At 32.2% G+C, this 19120-nt stretch overlaps 1 protein-coding gene across 1 annotated transcript; it reads left to right on the forward strand.

Moving 5' to 3' along the window:
• The first annotated feature begins 1554 nt into the window (after positions 1–1554).
• On the forward strand, positions 1555–5943 carry LOC140439214 (transcription initiation factor TFIID subunit 6-like). The gene is made up of 2 exons (XM_072528984.1): positions 1555–2603; positions 5782–5943. The coding sequence occupies exon 1, from the start codon at positions 1697–1699 to the stop codon at positions 2585–2587; it is 891 nt and encodes a 296-aa protein (XP_072385085.1). The 5' UTR covers positions 1555–1696; the 3' UTR covers positions 2588–2603; positions 5782–5943.
• The last annotated feature ends 13177 nt before the right edge of the window (positions 5944–19120 follow it).

Below are 19120 nucleotides of genomic sequence, written 5' to 3' on the forward strand. Positions count from 1 at the left end.
TTACGTAGGTTAAATTGAATTCCGCTCATTTGTCCCCGCTAGCTTAAGGGTCCTCAAAATATCATGCAAGGAAAAATAGCAGGCAAACGCAGTCCAAGACGAAGAAGAAACTCATGGTTAAAGAACATTGTCCATTATAGTTAATGATGGTTCTTCTAAATTTTTTAAAAGCTTATTCTCAAACCATTTTTCAAAATTATTTGAATTCGTCGGATCGTGGTTGTCACCAGATTTACTTCCACTGTTAAAAATAAACTCCCAGTTATTAATAAAATCATGCATGAAGAACAATGTATCGTATACTTTCTACATTTTTCTTTCTGACAGCATTAACACTGCCTAATTTCTGATTGTCCTAAGAGGATTGTCCTAACTAGAGGACTGTCTGATTTCTATTGCGCCCCTTCTGCTACCTAGAATTCGGCTTCTCCTTTCCACTTTTAACGTGATTTCTGAAGTCCTCATTGGGGTAGTAGTTATTCCTACACCTCCATTTTAGTGTGTTTTTCATGACTTCCGCTTTGTCCCTTTCGGTGTACACCATTCTGTCAAGACCGAAATGTATTTTTTGTCCTTTGTTTATTGACTTTCTTATTTAGCTCGTTAGCAATTCTTTTGTCCTCTCGGTTCCTCGTCCGTTTGGCTCCTCTTCTTTGTAGGATTTTTTCTTGAATCAGTTTCTTAAACTCATTCCTGATGTATCTTAACCTTCCTTTGATGGTTAATGTAGTTCCCTCCTTTTTGCTGCCTTCTATGGCGTTTTGTATGTTTTTTTCTAACTTTAACGCACACTTCTCTACTTCATGTTTTGTATTTATTGTAGAAACTGCTCCTATTGTTTCGGTTACTAATGTTTTGTAGCTTGGCCACCTTGTCTGTTTTCTTTTGTAATGTTGCAGGTAGTTAGTTTCTACTGCACCTAGCGTGGACTCTGACTGAAGAGTATGCAATTAACAAATCTAATTTTTAACAGTTTTTAAAACATTCATTTGTTGAAGATTATTATAGATATTATAGTTTATTATAACTTTCTAGTAGCTTAATAGATCAAACTATGCACAGTCAATATAAAAAGCATGTTCCTCTGCGGCAAGATGACTTTTCTGTAAAAATAAATAAATATTCAATTTTGTTTGTACCCTTAATTAAATTAAACTCAAAGTCTGCAGAGATAATGTCTGCATTGTAAAGCTCTTGTTAACTTGTTAATTTTATTTGTTTTTATCTTAGTGTTAGTTTTCTGTACCCCTTATTTTTCTGTAATTCCAGTTAATTTTATTTTTCTTTTGTAGTAATTAAATTAATTGTTGCATATTATAATACTAAAACTTTCACACATTTGAAAAGTGTTGACACTGTATCACATCCCGTAAATATTGTTATAATACTGTTTGTTTGTATTTGTGCCTATTATCTTTTTTGATAATGGAATAATATTTTTATTAACAGTATTATTCACAAAGATAAAAATAAATTGACGTTTTGATCTCTATTTAAAAATCGAAATTTTACACGTGGTCACCTTTGTAAATACGTCAATCATCACTTTTGACATAACTACATAAAAAAAAATATCAGTTGTACATATAAGTAAGAACAAAAATACATTTTATATAAATGTGAATAAATTTGAAATAATAAAACGAAAGTTTTAAATAATAAAAATAACAAACAACATTTTGTTGAAAAGGACAACATGACAAACAAAATTATAGCAAAAGGTGATACGGTATACATAAAAATATCACCAGATATTCACGAGATCTCCATGGAACAGCAAGTATTCTTTTTGAGACTAACTGAGGGCATTTTTGGATACAGCGAGCAAATAAGAAATGAAAGACTTAGAATTTTGGCTTCAGATTGTAATATCCAGTATCTACTTCCCTATTTAAGTACTTTTATAAAAGATGGAATCCACGCGAATATAGCCTATCCCGACTTAACGTTGTTAATATATTGTGTACGTATGGTAAAGAGCCTTTTGGGTAACCCACATATAAACCTAGTTCCAGTACTGCATGAGATCATTCCAGCCATTTTGTCATGCGCGTTGGCACGGAAAATAAGTAAATATTATTACGATAACCATTGGACTTTACGAGATTTTTCTGTGTTTTTAACAGCTACTATTTGCGAAAAATATAATAACCCAGTTAATAATATAACAAATAGGGTAATAGGAATATATTTAAAACCTTTAAAAAACTGTGCAAAGTATCATCTAACTTCTATGTATGGGGCCATCAAAGGACTAGGCAGTTTGGGTGATGAAGTTATTAAAACCTTTTTACTTCCCCATTTATCCAATATTGGGAAAATATTGTTTCTTTTGTTTGAACAATCCGCAAGTACTATTACGCTGAAAGAAAACAACCAAGTCCTTTTGGAAGCCAAACATCTGAGAAGTGTTGTTTTAAATGTTGTTGCTCCTGTTTTACTAAAAACTAATAATGTTAATGACGGAGGTTTAACGTATTTGCAGCAATTTGGGTATATTGGCAGATTTCTTTACCTTGAGGTAAAAAACTTAGAAAAATCAGACTTTAAAAATCCAAATCCTCAAATTCATGAAGTGGTAACATGATGCACTTTTTCAGAAAGTAAGCGAAGTTCTTTTGGATACATCCAATATTTTGTTGGAAGTACTTCAACAGTAGTAGCCTGTTATGTTATATGTTGAAAACTAATCGTAATCTATAAAAATCTGTTACTGAGTTCATTTTTTAAGTATTTTTAAAAGTTCTCCGTAATGTTTTGTAATATTTTATTAAAAAAAAGTATTTTCAAAAAGAAAAATAATCGAGTTTTTTTATTATCGAAACCATTACCAATAACTCCTAATACTTTCACAAACCTGGTAAATGTCATGTGTTCCTAGAGAGTTGTAGTGTAATGCAGAAAAATGATAGCCGGTTAAAATATTTTAGAAATTTGGCAACAAATTTTTAAATTCTGAAATATTTAAATGAAACACTTATTCGATAAACCGCAGGCGCAGTAGGGAAACCTTTTGACAATTTAAATCTACAGTATGCGAAGTTAGCCGGACAAAAAAGAAAATAACCTTCGATGCCCAGAGCATTATTATGACGTTTATTTTAATACATTGGTAGATTTCTTTATCTCGAGATAAAATACTTAAAAAAAAAACAAATTCTCAAATTTATGAAGTGATAACATAATGCACTTTTTTAGAAAGTAAGTGAATCTTTTGGATGTATTCAATATTTTGATGTATTTAGGAGCTTTGAAAACTTTGTGAGTCTTGGCCTGCTTAACAATGTTCTTACATGCTGCCCTGTCGGATACTTTCCTTCGCCACTGCCTGATGTTCATGGCTTTAAGATCCCTCTCTACGTCGTCTATCCATCTTTTACGGGGCCTTCCTCTTGTTCTGTTTTCTTGAGACTTCCATCTCTGGACTACTTTTACAGTGACTGGCATTCTTTCTAGGTGACCAAGTCAGTATAGTCTTTGTTACTTCACAAATCTAACAATATCTGCGCTTTGCATTAGTTTATCCAGCTCGTGGTTCATTTTAATTCTCCACGAACCATCGCTACATTGGGTTGGTCCAAATATCTTCCTTAGTATTTTGCGCTCAAATATTCTCAGTTGATTTTAATTAGTGGTTGAGAGGGTCCACGTTTCACATTCATATGTGACAACTGGTCTAATTACCATTTTGTAGATTCTAAGCTTAGACTCACGATTCAGTAACTTACTTTTCATTAAGTCTTTGTATGCATAGAAGCACTTATTACCGCTAAGAATCCGTGCTTGTATATCTTGACTGATGTTGTTGTCATTTATTATTGAGCCTAGGTAGGGAAAAGTGGCGGCGTATTTGTAGGTATGGTTGTCTACCTTCAGATTCTCACGTTGTTTCGATTTTGTGAACTCCATATATTTTGTTTTGCTTTCATTGATATATATATATATATAGACCAAACGTAGCAGCTTCTTGTTTCAGTTCTATAACTTTTTCGCTTAATACCCTTTTGTTGCGGCTTATTATGCCAACATCATCCGCATATGCACAAGTTTGCATTAATCTTGTATTAATACAGCCGTTTATGTTCAGTTTTCTAACAGCTTCTAAAGTTAGATTAAAAAGTATTGTTGATAAGGCATCACCTTGTCTAAACTCCATTTTCAATATCAAAGGCCTGCGTTATATCTCCATCTATTTTCACTATAGCTTTGGAACCCTCCAGAGTCATTCGTATAAGTTTAACCAACTTATTGGGTATCCCTAACATAGATACTTGCTGTAACATCTTTTGTCGATCTACTTCATCAAACGCCTGTTTGAAATCGATATACAAGTTGTAAATAGGTATGTTATATGCAACACATTTTTCATGTATACCTCTTAACATATGTATTTTAAAACTGTTATGCCCCTATAACTTTTGCAGAGTCGTTTGTCTCCTGCTTTGTATATAGGAAGTATGATTCCTACTTTCCAATCTTCTGGGATGGCTTCTAATGTCCATATGCGGTCGATTAGTTTATGGATACGCCTCCATAGCGCATGTCCACCATTCTTTATCAGTTATGCAGTTATTCCATCTGTGCCAGGTGCTTTGTTATTTTTTAGATATTTTATGACGTTTCTCGTTTCTTCCAATGTTGGTTGCTCAACTAGTTGTTCTGCTGTGTGGTGAATTATTTCTTCCTCTTCGTTTTGTTCTTTTTCTGGGTTTAACAGCTCTTGAAAATGCTCCTTCCACCTTTTCATTATTTCGTCTTTCTCGCTGATAATTGCCCCATTTTTGTCCTTGCAAACTGTTCATCTTGTCATGAATCCTTGAGTGTATTGCTTGGTTTCCTTGTAAAATTTTCTAAAAAATTTAAAACTTTAAACTAATTTATAAAAAATCAGAGGCGGAACATTGAAGTATCTTTGAAATGTGTAAAGAATTTTAATTACTAGCTAAGTGCTTTCTGCTTACAAAGCTATCTTCGGAACTATGGTCAAATATTTAGTTCTATCTAATGCTTCAACTCCAATAAAATGGTCGGGTTCTGACACCTGCGTCATAACCAAATTTTTTAATGTGTTTTTGTGGAGTCCGATGTACAGTTCTTTGTGTTTTTTGTTTCATTTATCTCTCCTAGTAAGATACTTAAATATTTGACCACAGCTCAGAGGATGGCTTTGAAAGCCGAAAGCGCTCAGCTAGGAATTAAAATCTTTTACACACTTCAAAAATACTTGCCTTTTCTATCTTTTGATTTGTCATAAGTGTGTCTTTTCATTTATTAATTTATAAAAAATTGATATTAAGTCCATTTTGTATTTGTAAAACTTCTCAGTAATGATTTTTAATAAAAAAAAAGTATTTTGTAAACGTCCTTTCGTTCTTAAATTCGAAATATCGAACATATAATTAATTTTACAATTTGTGGTTGATTTCGAAACTACAGTAATACTACCATGTACAGACACGAAAAACAAAGAAGACAATAATATTAGTTTATTTTCTATTTAAACAAAATTCAATATAATGTGGTGATACGTCATCCTTGGTACAAATACATCAATTCTCTGTACATACATCTATTTCGACCAATGGACACCACACATTCTGATACATTCAAACAAAAGTATCAACATATCGACATATCTGACATTCCCCCTATTTGGATAATAAATTATCTTAGGTATATTCTTATTAAATTATATAAACAACACAGGTTAACTTAAAAACTGTCTAAATAAATTCATATGCAATTGTATCAATTTTATTAATGTCTTAACTTCTTTTTTAGGCCAGCGGAAGATATAAAAACAAACTAACTCAAATATTGCACAAGGAGAAAAACATGTAAAATACTAGATATGAAACTACAAAAAAACCGCAAACGTCTTCTTCGTATATCTAGAATCATTAAGTAATGATAACGACTTCTATAAAATAGAAAAACTACAAAAACTACATAACGTGTTCATCAAGATTGAACCCCCTCACAAAAAGAAAAAAAAATATTGTACCGTGTATGAGGTGTCAACTATTTGGACATTTGAAGAGTTATTGTAAAAGGCCGTATATATGTGTGCAAAACAAGTTAGGTTAGGTTAGGTTTCTGTCCAAAACCAAACCTAATAACACACAAGAGAAATCAAAAATCTGCATCTATAAAATGCCCTGCGAATGCTTTCTACGTGAGAGCATAAAACATATGAGCACAAATATAGAGTAAAATGGAAAGGTGCAACAATAATCATGATAGAAACAGACATGAAAAAGAGAAAAATCAAATAAGCAGCCCTCACCCAACGCAATCAATAAAAATGTGTAGCTGACCCATCTGCAAAATGAAGCAGGCTTTGGTTCCCAATGCTTAGAGAAGTCGTCAACAAGAATATACCAACAATAGAAATATAAGAAACCCTGTATATACATCATTCTCTATCATACACGATACATGTATGCTAAACACATACACACACTCTACACACATACAAACATTTACCGCACGTATTAACAATACTAAACAATTAAAATAATCAAAGTTTAAATTTTCCATGGGGCAAAATATCCACCCACACATCTTTTTAGCGAAATGTGGCTTTCGCCTATAACACCGTGGTCAAAAGTGAATCAACCTCCAATTTTGTTGACATGAAATAACCTTGTCAATAATCTTTGCAGTTATACAGAACGTTTTTCAACTAAACTATTTATTAATTTTTTTTAGAACGATTTCCGAATTTAAACGCGAAACGTCAAATTGTTTAGGAAAATGTAATTGTCGTTTTAATTAGTTGTGGCTCATTCCCATATAAACATAGTATTTTATATACTCCGAAAATTTATTTACACAAGCTCTTACAAAATAAACAGAAGAGATCAAATAAATTGTGAAAATATAAATAATATTCGTTATGCCGACGATATAGTTATAATCGCTGGAAGTTATCAAGACCTGCAGATGCTACTAAACACAATTTGTGACACGGGGGAACAGTTTAGTTGTTTAGTTTAGTAGTAAACATAAAGAAAGCAAAAACCATGGTTTTCATTAAGAGGGGTAAAGTCATAACAGGGATCCAGATAAAAAATGCAGATATTGAACAAGTGGACAAAATTAAAGATACTTGGGAGTCTGGAATACTGAAGATCTAAATCAGAAATCAGAAATTCGATGAAGAATAGAGCAATCAAGGGCAGCCTCTTTGAAGATGAGTAACTATTCTTTAAATCCAATATCGGATAGTAAAATATTATATCCACCATATTGTTCTTTATAATGCCGAAGCTTAGACTGTTAATGTTGACTTAATGAGAAGGCTGAAAGCTTTTGAGTTGTGGCTTTTTAGGATAATTTTGAAAAGATTGTTGACCGAAAAGATTTAGGTGCCTAAGAAATTGATTTCCCTCTGGCCACACAAACGAAAAACTCTGCAGTCTAAAGATAATTATTTAAAAGAGCAACTAGTGATTAATAAAAATGAAATAGAAAAGTTAGGAGATCAGGTGTCAATTTTGCAGAATGTGTTAAATTACATTAATTCCAAGACGTTTTAACCGAATTACGCCAAAAGAAAGATAATGACTTAAAAGTTATACCAGAATTGCTTAAAATGCTTTAAGACTTCTGGCAGGAAATACTAAATACAGTGTAACTATAAAGGCATACTGGGCTCAATGGGAATCCTTGTATTTTTTTTTTGATAGTCTATTATATCGAAAGTGGGAAAGTCTCGATGGAATACAGTTCAACAAGTTGTACTTTGAATGACTTGCAGTAAATATTCTTAGTCCACTTCCGATGACAAAGAGAGGAAATAAGTACTTACACGTTAAACACACGTCGTAGCAAGTAAAGAGTTTCTTTAGAGGTACATTCTGATCAAGGATAAAATTTTAAATCAGAAGTACTTCAAGAATTAATTTAAATCTTGTGTATTAAGAAAACTCGTTGTCAATACCTTTTAATGTTTGTCACTGATAATCAAAAAGATTGTGATAGTTTAATTCCTCTATTTTTGTCAGTATATAGAAGTTCCGAACATGAAGCAACTGGTTATGTTCCATCGATGGTGTTTACTGGAAGAGAAATAAAGCTTCCTTACGATCTCAGTTTTGGAAGATTGCCTCCCTGTGAAGAAGAAAGTTCATCTCTGACGTACATCTAAATATTAAAAGGAAAATTGAAAAAAAGTCTACGAATTAGCTCACTAAGCAGTAGCATTAGCATACGAAGTTTTTCAAAGTGAAAAAACCAAGGCCAGGCTCGACAATAATGCTACTGGTCCTACTTTCGACTGAGTTTACTCAGTATGGTTAATCCTACATATAATAAAGGACATTTTAAGAAATTTTCATGACACTGGGAAGGCCCGTACACCGTACTGCAGAAAATGAACGATCCAATCTACCGCATTTAGTTTTTAGCTAGAAGTAAACCCAAGCTTATTCATAACAAGAAATTAGCTCTATAACATGGAACCAATTCACCCTGTTGGCTTTAATCCGTCCCTGATAGATTAGTTATTCGAGGCAAATAACTATAGAGGAGAAAGCAGTGTTACCACAGTTCCGTGAGATTTATTTTGTATAAAAAAAGTCCCATAACGAAAAATAAGATTTAATCTAGAATAATCGAGATATTTTCGAAAAATTCCAAAATATTTAATATGTCAGAAAATGTATATAAACACAAAAAGTTGACAGGTACCAGAGTTTTTAAAGTTAATAGTTGTCGTTGAGGTTGTATTAAGTATTGTAGTACTTAGTACAACTTCAGCCCTAACCCAACATTCTATTCAGACAGACCACAAAATAGATTTCGAAAAACCAACAAACGTCGCTCCCATCCGCTTCTTAAAATCGAGAACTATTCGTGAAGCCATCGAAATTGAAAAACGGCCTAACAACTTAAACACGCGCGATAATAGACTGCCGGCAACATAGCGACCGCTGCCTTTCCGCATACACTGAGAGTATAAAAGCAGCTACAGTCACCAGGAGTGGCCAATCAGGACACCGATTGTCACTCTGGCCAGCCAATAAAAAACAGTTTTGTTAACTGCATTGTTATTGGCCCTCCGACGGAAGATCGCTGCTGAAGTGCAAACACGAAGTGTTTTAAAAGGTAGAGCATCTTCCGATCAGGATCAAGTCGTCTTACGCCTAGCCCCAGCCAGACCTTGTTGGCAGAGTGTCTCTTAAAAATTCAACTTTTATTATTATTACCCAAGAGTTAAACCTTGTGAGAAGACTTCGTTTTAACAAGAGTCCGAATACCTTCGTAGTGAAGACCAACGAAGCTTTATCGGCTACGAAGTATTCGCAAAAAGGTATAGGAACTGATGTTAGTGAACTGTTGGTCATTCTTTCGTCGAGGTGAAGAAAAGTTTAATAATCAAACTTATAATCACCTCATGAATCAGTTCGGAGAGAACATTCCCTGCCCGGGTAGGCATCAATCTTCGAGATAGGGCAAGACAGTTTGTCTTATATCTATTTCTGATCGTGCCGAACTGGCACAGTGTTTCCTTGGACCACCGACGATTAGGAGTTGTGTACTCGACCACACGTCGAAGCGTGAAGAGCAGGAATCTCTGCGAGATCCAAGGCATATACCCTGATCAGAATACCAAATAATTAATACATGTAAGAGAGAATTCTATGTTACGTAAGAACCCTCGAACTGATAAGGTATTCTGCATTGCCTGTATGCCCTTGGTGAGTACAGAGCCACCGGTGAGCTTCTCGCTGACTGTGGTACGAATACACACAAATAACCACGAGGTAGAGAATGGAGGCGAAAAACCTTCGCTCCGCCTCACGAGCGGCGGTCGAATCACATCCAGACACACCGAATACCTCGGTGGATGCTTCAACCGTACTACACTACACAGGGTATAACCGGACGTCACTCGACACTGAAGAGTAGGCAGATTGAAACCTCAGTGTCGTTTGATTTCTACAAAACAACATATTGGTACGTCACGAGTGAGGGAAGTAGGCAGATTGAGATCCCGAATTCGAGTGGAACCATATCCCTGTTGATAATGGCTTCAAAACAGCTGCCAAAACGTCGAGTTTCAGATTTCTGACTGCAGCCCTAATAAACTGGTGGTTTTGTTTATATCGACTGTCACTAATATCCTGTATTTCTTATACATATATATATATATATATATATATATATATATATATATATATATATATATATATATATATATATATATATATATATATATTTTTAGTGGATTTTCTTGGGCTTAGGTTCATAAAAAAAATTTGATTTATACTAAGACATTTTCATTTTACAAATTCATTATTCACTTTTTTTAGTCAATATTACTTCTTGAAAAAGGCATGGATTTCCTGCCGAAACGTCGAAAAAAATATATGAAAATGTCTTAGTATAAATCAAAATTTTTTTATGAACCTAAGCCCAAAAAAATCCACTAAAAAAATATATATTAAGGTTCAAGAACTAAACTCTATTTTATCTTTTACATATATATATATATATATATATATATATATATATATATATATATAAATTGTTATGATGTGTTGTTTGTTTGAATGATGAGCAATGAGTATTTTTAATAATATAATATATAGGGTTTTTATCGCGGTTCTCAAAGAATTAGCTTGTAAGTACTTGTTAAATTATCTTTATTATAACTATTATGAAACACACATATATATCTAACCTAGCCAATGTAAATTTAAAATAAACTATCTTTAAATTGATGTTCTTATAAAACTAATTGAATTCTATAGACAATGTTAAATTTAAACAAACTATCTTTAAAATTGAAATTGTTATGACACTAACTAAATTATATTAACAAAATTTTGTACCTTTCTTTCACTGAATGCCTAAATGAACTGTTTTCCACTATATAGATTCTAATCGCCACTGAATGTCTTCGTACTTCGGTTATCCTTGTTTTTGTGAAATTACTTTTTCCAATTATCAGCTTCTACCAATTTAAGATATAGTTTTCTGCACCAGCATTTATACACCACCAACCAAACCAGCAAACACCATTTATATTTATTCTTCTTTTCAATATACCAATATCCAATTATTATAAGTTGATTTATACTAATCTCCAATCATAATATAATTTTAATTCCTTCCAATGTCCATCCAATATTCTTCTAATATACTTTTATAATCTTCAATAATTATTTGTGTATAATTATAAATGTGCATTAAATATATGCATAATTTTTAATCTTCATTTAACTCACTATATTAAACAATTGGACTATCTCCAACTAACTTTCATATTTCTTATTAAACTGCTTGACTGACTTACTAAAACTGTGAACAATTGACTTCACTAACTAATCTACTAACTTTCATAATAAACTGCTTGACTTCTGACTAAAAACTGCTATCTTGAATCCAAATCACGGTATTTATATCCTTTTGGATATTCCAGAACCATCTGGTAAGATATCATGTTCTATTTAGTTCTATTTAATACATGTCTGAATTTTCTGGAACAAACCATTTCGCAAACATGGCCATCTCCGGTGATCCAGAGAATTCCATTCTTTTCTATTAATAATTTTGTTGACATTTAGGCTTTTCAGATCAGAATAAACATTCAAATTAGTAACTAACACTCTAATTTAATAAAATACACATTTCAAACAATATAATATTATAACCCCACTTTATATTCGTATTATGATTAATTTCTATCTGTCAATTCGAGAGTATTTTTGGTTGCCTAGGCACATGGCTCACTTACATATATTTACAAAATCATAACTACTAAAATACAACTTTTTACAATTATTATATGCTAATTTATTAAAAATGCCCTCACATAAATATATTTTTATTAAATTCTCTAGTATATAACTTATTTAAAACAACCAAATATCTAATATTATGTAGTATATAACTTATAAATTATTTTCTATAAACCCTAATTGTCACAATACCCCAAAAATAATATTTAAAATAAATAACTTACTTATTATTTCTTTAAATATTAATTTTCTCATACCTTATTAAATTTAATAAATCAATTTTTTTTATTTAAAATGTGTTAAATACATCCCTGTTCGCGGTCTATGTCAAAACAGAGAACAACGGATCATAGTTCCGCTATTCTATGGTTAAACTGTCATGTCAAATGAAGCAATGGATGCTATATCTGAGAATAAAATATAACCTTAATTAAAATATAATCTATATTGTGTTCTGTTTATTTATAGACAAAATCTAGGAATTATTTCCATTCAAAATAACTTTCATCAATATAAATTGGTAAGTTTTACACTTTTTATAAAGACATTTACACAATCAATTCTGTATCTAACCCCAAATTATGATTTTTAGGGTACCAAACAATTTCCATATGTACAAAATTCAACAAGTATGATGTCAAATTTATTCACAACAAAGAAATCTACCATCTATCTATGAAATGGATCTATCAGTAAGTTTTTTTTAAAATTCTTTTCTTTGTTTAGTTGACATATTGGGCATTGGTTAGTAATTTCTTTTGCTATACTTATGTCATTGTTTGCAAAATAATTGTCCCTAAATAGCATCCATAGCTTTCTTGAACCAATATGCATATAATTGTTATGTAAATTTTTCAATATTTTCTTTGCTAAAGTTCTAGTTATTACATATACTTCTATGCCATTTATTGTTTTATAATATACCCCATCTTTCCTAAGGACTTTTTGTTTTTCACTCAAATTGATCTGATCTCTTATAATTTCTTCTTTAGAATATAATCCAGTACTTTCTACTAATTGATTTAATCCAATTTTTATTGTTCGCTGCCCTTTTTGTGGTGTATTTTCTAACCTTGATAAAGCATCTGCCACTATATTGGATTTTCCAGAAATGTATTTGATTTCAAAGCAGTATTCACTAAGTATTAGACTCCACCGATGTATTCTACTGTTTCCATATTTGTTATTTATTATAGACGTTAAAGCTTGGTGATCTGTTTCTATTGTAAATTCGTTACCCAACAAATAAAATCTTAATTTTGTGACACAGTGTATTATACTTGCTAGTTCTAATTCTGAAACTGAGTAACCCTTTTCATGCGGCTTTGTAATTCTTGAAATGAATTGTATTGGGTATTCGACCCCATCATGTATTTGTAATAATACCCCTGATAATCTCTCTATTGATGCATCTGTTCTTAATATGAATGGCTGTGTGTAGTCAGGATAGTATATTTTCAAATTTGACAGAAAAATGTTTTTAATCTCTTGGAATGCTAGTTCTCTTCTCTGATCCCATCTCCATTTTACACCTTTTCTCAGTAGTTCAAGTAATGGAATTTCTTTTATACTTAGATCTGGTATCATCCTTTTATAATAATTAATTATTCCAATAAATCCTCTTAAAGTTCTTAAATTGTGTGGTGTTTTATATTCCTCAATGACTTGTGTCCGTTCTGGATCCATTTCGATTCCCTTAGTGTTAAGTTTATAACCTAGATATACGACTTCTTTTTGAAAAAATGTACATTTTTCTTGATTTATTTTTAGTCCAACTTTGTCTAATCTATTTATTATAATTTTTAGGTGTTTCTCATGATCTTCAGCAGTTTTAGAAAAAATTAATATATCATCAATGTAGTGAATTACAAAATGTTCATATTGATCCAAAATATCATGAAGACATCTACATAGAGCACTGCAAGATGATTGAAGTCCAAATGGTACTACTTTGAATTGATATACTACTCCATCTATCTGAAATCCTGTATACTGTCTACTTTTTCTTTCTAGTGGTATTAACCAGAAACTATGCTGTAAATCGATTTTAGTGAAAAATGACATTCCTGTAATTCTTCCTAATATTCCATCTATACTCATTGGTGCTTCAAATTGCTTTTCAGTAATCTTGTTAATATTCCTTGCATCCAAACATAACCTGATTTCACCTGATCTTTTTCGTACTACTACTATGGGGTTAATAAAATGTGTATCTGCCTTCTCAATGATTCCATCTTCTAACATATTATTAATTGTTTTGTTTACTTCTTCTCTGTATTTATATGGTATTGGGTATGATTTTGTTTTAAAATCTTTTTCTTCTTTAACTTTTATACTATGGATATAATTTTGTGCAATTCTATTTTCTTTATTGACAAGTCCCTTGTGTTGCTGCAATATGGAAATGACTATTGATTTATATTCTTCAGGGCAATTTTAAACTTTTATCATATCTTCTTCTTTACAAATAAAATTATTCTTCATTATGTACTCATTATTCCTTGCTTCCAATTTTACGCACTCCGCCTCGTAGGCATCCATCTGCTTAAAATTTCCATTCCTTAAATATTCACTACAATAATTATTCTTTACATTCTTTTGGGACATTTCCCTATCATCAAAATACATTTCTTCTTCATAAACATCATTATTTTCTTTTAATAATATCCTATCAACTCTTATTCCTTCTTCCACCTCATCTTTCTGCATAAATTTAATTATTTGCCCTTCCAAAGTTACCATTTTTTCTTCAAAATCTATCTTTACTTTCTTCTTTTCCAATTCATCATTTCCCATTAATATATCAACACATAAATCCTTGACAATAAATCCTTGCATATTAATTTCTTTATTAAGAATATTAATTTTAAAATTGGCTAGTTTATCAATTTCACCCAACTTCTTATTATTTGCACCAACAATTTTAATTTTTGGAATCTTTATTATATCTGATAGTTTTAATGTATTAAAATAAAATTCTCCGAGACTAAAGTACTTTCTGAACCAGTATCTATCATAATCTTAATCATTTTATTTTTGGCCAAAGCATTTATATAAATTAAATTAATAGATTCAATAATTTTCTCTTCATCTAAAGAAATAAATTCAGAAGGTTTTTTATAATAGCAATGGCCTAACTTGTAATTCAGAAAGTTTACTGCACAAAATTTTGATTATTAGAATTGTCAGATTGTATCTGACCACTTGGATCTGATGTACTATGTCTTTCCCTACTATGACTTCTACTCACATTTTCTTGCCTTGTACGATTTGGTTCCCTGTCTTCGCAGCTCCTATTCCTTCGAACACAATTTACCTGTCTGTTATAGTTAGGTCGCTCCGTATTTCTTCTATTGTTAAAATCTTGTCTATTATTATTAGTACTGTTATTAAAATGTTGTCTATTAACCAGATTTAGCCATACGGCTCACACTCCCTCTAAGGGGAAAATTCACTCATCCCAGATACCTACGGTATCAAAAGGATTGAGCTCTGGTGGGACTCTTTCCATGTTATCGAGTCCTAGGTGACTTGGTATGTCGGTGTATCTCCCAAAAATTTTCTTACGCATCTGGACGTCAAAAGTAACACAGCTTTCTGCATAATCTTATATAGATGTTCGTTTAGACCCAGCTTTTTTATGTTTTCTAGGAGGCTCTTCGGGATGACTCCAGTGGTAGAAAGAATAATGGGTATCGTCTGGGTACTTTCCATTCTCCATTGTCTCCTGATTTGTATTTCTAGATCTCTGTACTTGGCGATCTTTTCGTTGTATTTAACACGTAAATTATTGGTGTTGGGTATCGCCACATCAATAAGTGTTGTTTGCCTAGTAATTTTATTAACTAGTATGAGATCGGGTCTATTATGGGCCACTGGTTGGTCTGTAAGCACAGTGCTGTCCCAGTATAGCTTGCAGTTGTCATTTTCAAGCATTCTATCAGGGACGTATTGATAATAAGGAAGATGGTCGGTTTGGAGAAGTCCCAGTTTGTCAGCTAGTTCTTGGTGGATAATCTTTCCTACTGAGTCATGGCGTTCTTTATAATCAGTACCGACAAATGCCTGGCAGCCACCGGTAAGATGTTGGATGGTTTCTTGGGCTTGGCATCCATATCGGCATTTGTCATTTTGGACTTGGGGATCTTTAACAATATATTTCAGGTAATTTTTAGTTGGAATAACCTGATCCTGAATGGCAAGTAGGAAACCCTCAGTCTCGGGAAACATCTTTCCTGATGTCAACCAATAGTTCGACGCTGTATTGTCGACATATTCTTGGCTGATCTCATTGAGATGTCGCCCATGCAGAGGTTTACTCATCCAGGTGCGCATTTTGTCTTGTTTAGTCAGGTGGTTTATGCGCATTTCTTGTTCCCTCAGTTTAAGCGGCGTCGTATCATCTACTGCGCAAATTGCTCGATGTAAAGTAGATGTCTCAGCCTGTACCTGAAAATAAGTTCTTAAATTAGCAATTTGTTTATCCAATTGCTCACCTATATCCATAAGTCCTCTTCCCCCTTGATACCGCGGTAATGTTGTTCTCTCTACTGCACTGCGTGGGTGATGTTTTTGCGCCTTTGTGAGAAGTGTTCTTACTTTCCGCTGAAGATCCTCTATATCTGTTTTTGACCACTTTATAATACCAAATGAGTAGCTCAGCGCGGAACAGGCGTACGTATTTAATGCCTTAAACAAATTTTTACTATTAAGATATGACCGATTTAGTTGTCTTACTCTTCGTACGAACTCCGAAGTTAGTTCAGTTTTCATTTGTTTATGGTCAATTTTCCGCGCTTGTTTTACTCCGAGATATTTGTACATATCATTTTCACCCATTGCCTCGATGTTTTGGCCATCTTGCATATCGAAACCTCCGGGCTGAATCTTTCCTCTGACTATATTTAGTATACGGCACTTGTCTAGTCCAAAATTCATACTGATATCATTTGAGAAATTTTCTACAGTTTTTAGCATCTCATCTAGGTGGTTTCGAGTGGAAGCCATTAATTTTAAATCATCCATATACAACAGATGATTAAGCTTCGCTACAACAGTGTTGTTATTTTTGATGCTAAAACCTGAGTCAGTAGAGTTCAGCAGCTGAGATAGTGGGTTCATTGCTAGGCAGAACCAAAGTGGACTCAACGAGTCCCCCTGGAAAAGCCCCCGGTTAATAGGGATATTTTCAGTTTCGATATTAATTTCACCCGGTATTTGAAGGTGAATTTTAGTCTTCCACTCTGCCATTATATTCTTCAAAAAGGTCACGAGATTATCATCGACTTTATATATTCTTAATATATCTACCAGCCATTCATGCGGCACTGAATCAAAAGCCTTCTTGTAGTCAATGAAGGCAGTAAACAGGTTTCTTTTTTTGGTGAAGGCTTTTTTAGAAATGACTGAGTCGATAATAAGTTGTTCTTTGCAGCCCATGGAGCCCTTAGCGCATCCTTTCTGTTGAGGCTCTATGATATTGTTCAGAGCACAATGTTGGTAGATACGCCGGGCCACACAGGATGTGACCAATTTGTACAAAGTTGGAAGACAAGTAATTGGGCGGTACTTTGCTGGATCTTGGGTATTACTTTGATCCTTCGGTATTAGATAAGTGGTTCCCTGAGTAAGAAATGATGGTATTTCCTGTGAATTAGAAATAATATTATTAATAAATACTGTTAAAAGCTCATGAACACTCCAAAACTTCTTTAGCCAGAAGTTTTGAACTCCGTCTGGTCCAGGAGATTTCCAGTTATGAAGCTCTTTGATAATGTTCGAGACTTCTTCAGTGGTGAAAGGTTCATAAGGAATATTACTGTAGTGTTGACAGTTGTTCGTCGTTTGTTCAATCCATTCAGCATTGTTATTATGAGTAGCTGGCGTCGAAAGTTGGTTTCCCCAAAACGATGTTGTCTATTATAATTACTGTTATTATTATTAAAATTTTGTAAATTATTACCATATCTATTATATGATTGTCTATATTGTTGATTATCATTTTTATTATATTGAAAGTTATTATTGTTTTTTCTGTTGTTATTATTACTTGTCATATTGCCTCTTTGTATTCTTTGAATAAAATTAATAAAACTATCTATTGTTTGAATATTTTGTACAGTTACGGTTTGCACAACATCAGCATCAAAATGTCTAGATACATTTAAGACTGTTTCATCCTCTCTAAGTGGTGGTTCTAAATATTTTGCAACTGTTATCAGTTTTAATGCATAATCTACCATATTTGATTTTAAATTGTGATTATACTTTCCAAAATATAGAATTTCTCTAAACTTGGCTTGCTCTAATTCACCCCAATAATAATTTAAAAATTTATTTTCAAATGTTTGAAAATTATCTAAATCATTCTCAATACTAGCAAACCAAGTTGCTGCATTGTCATTTAATGTCATTCTAATATAATCTTTAATATCATTAATATTATTCACAAATCTTAATTTATGTTTTAAACTATTTATGTATACTCTAGGATGCAAATTTTTTATATTACCAGAGAATTTAATCCCAGTCTCATTTGTTAAATTTAAGTAAGGTCTCCCTATGTCTCTCATAGTGTGTGAAATATCATCTATTCTCTGTTCCACATTTCTTATTTGATTACTATTTATTTGGATATTTTGTTGTATATCGTCTAATTTTTCTTCTGTGTTTCTCCTGTCTTCGTTAATTTTTACTTCTAAGTTACATTTCTGTAACTCTATTTTCTGTTCTATATCTATCTTATTATCTTGAATAATCCTCTTTACTTCTGTCCTCTCATTTTATATCCTTTTCTTGTAGTCATTTCGTATAATTTTTATTTCATTTGCTACTTTTTTCTCTGCAGCTTCAAGTTTTTTATCCATTTGTTTTTCTATTTGCTTTACAATTTTATTATTATTATCTTCTATTTTCTTTTCTAATTTTCTATAATTCTCTTCTAATTTCTGTTCCAATTTTTTTATGTCTTCTTTGACTTGTTTTGAATTCTCTTCCAATTTTTTTATGTCTTCTTTGATTTCTTTTGAATTCTCTTCCATTTTTTTCGTATTCTCTTCCATTGTCTTGTTCATCTGCATCATTAATGACATCAAAGCTGCCATATTGACATTTTCCTCTCTTTCTGGATTCATTTCTGCAGTATCTTGTGGAGCTTGAACTAAACTCTCCTCTTGTATAGGTTGTGTTTCTACTTCCACATCTTCTTCATTCTTTTTGCTTCTTGTACCTTTCTTTCCTTGAGACATTTTGAGACTTTACTTGTTCAAATATAATTAAAAATAAAATCTATACTTTTTTCTTTCTACTGATAATTAATTTAATTATATGAGAGCACTTATCTTCCCAAACTAATTCTTTTAAATAGAGAG

The sequence above is a fragment of the Diabrotica undecimpunctata genome, chromosome 1 (assembly GCF_040954645.1).
Source record: "Diabrotica undecimpunctata isolate CICGRU chromosome 1, icDiaUnde3, whole genome shotgun sequence".
Classification (NCBI taxonomy): Eukaryota; Metazoa; Arthropoda; class Insecta; order Coleoptera; family Chrysomelidae; genus Diabrotica; species Diabrotica undecimpunctata.

Bases quoted from the DNA above. Each gene is read 5' to 3' on its own strand.
- LOC140439214 (XM_072528984.1), top strand. From the start codon at position 1,697: ATGACAAACAAAATTATAGCAAAAGGTGATACGGTATACATAAAAATA.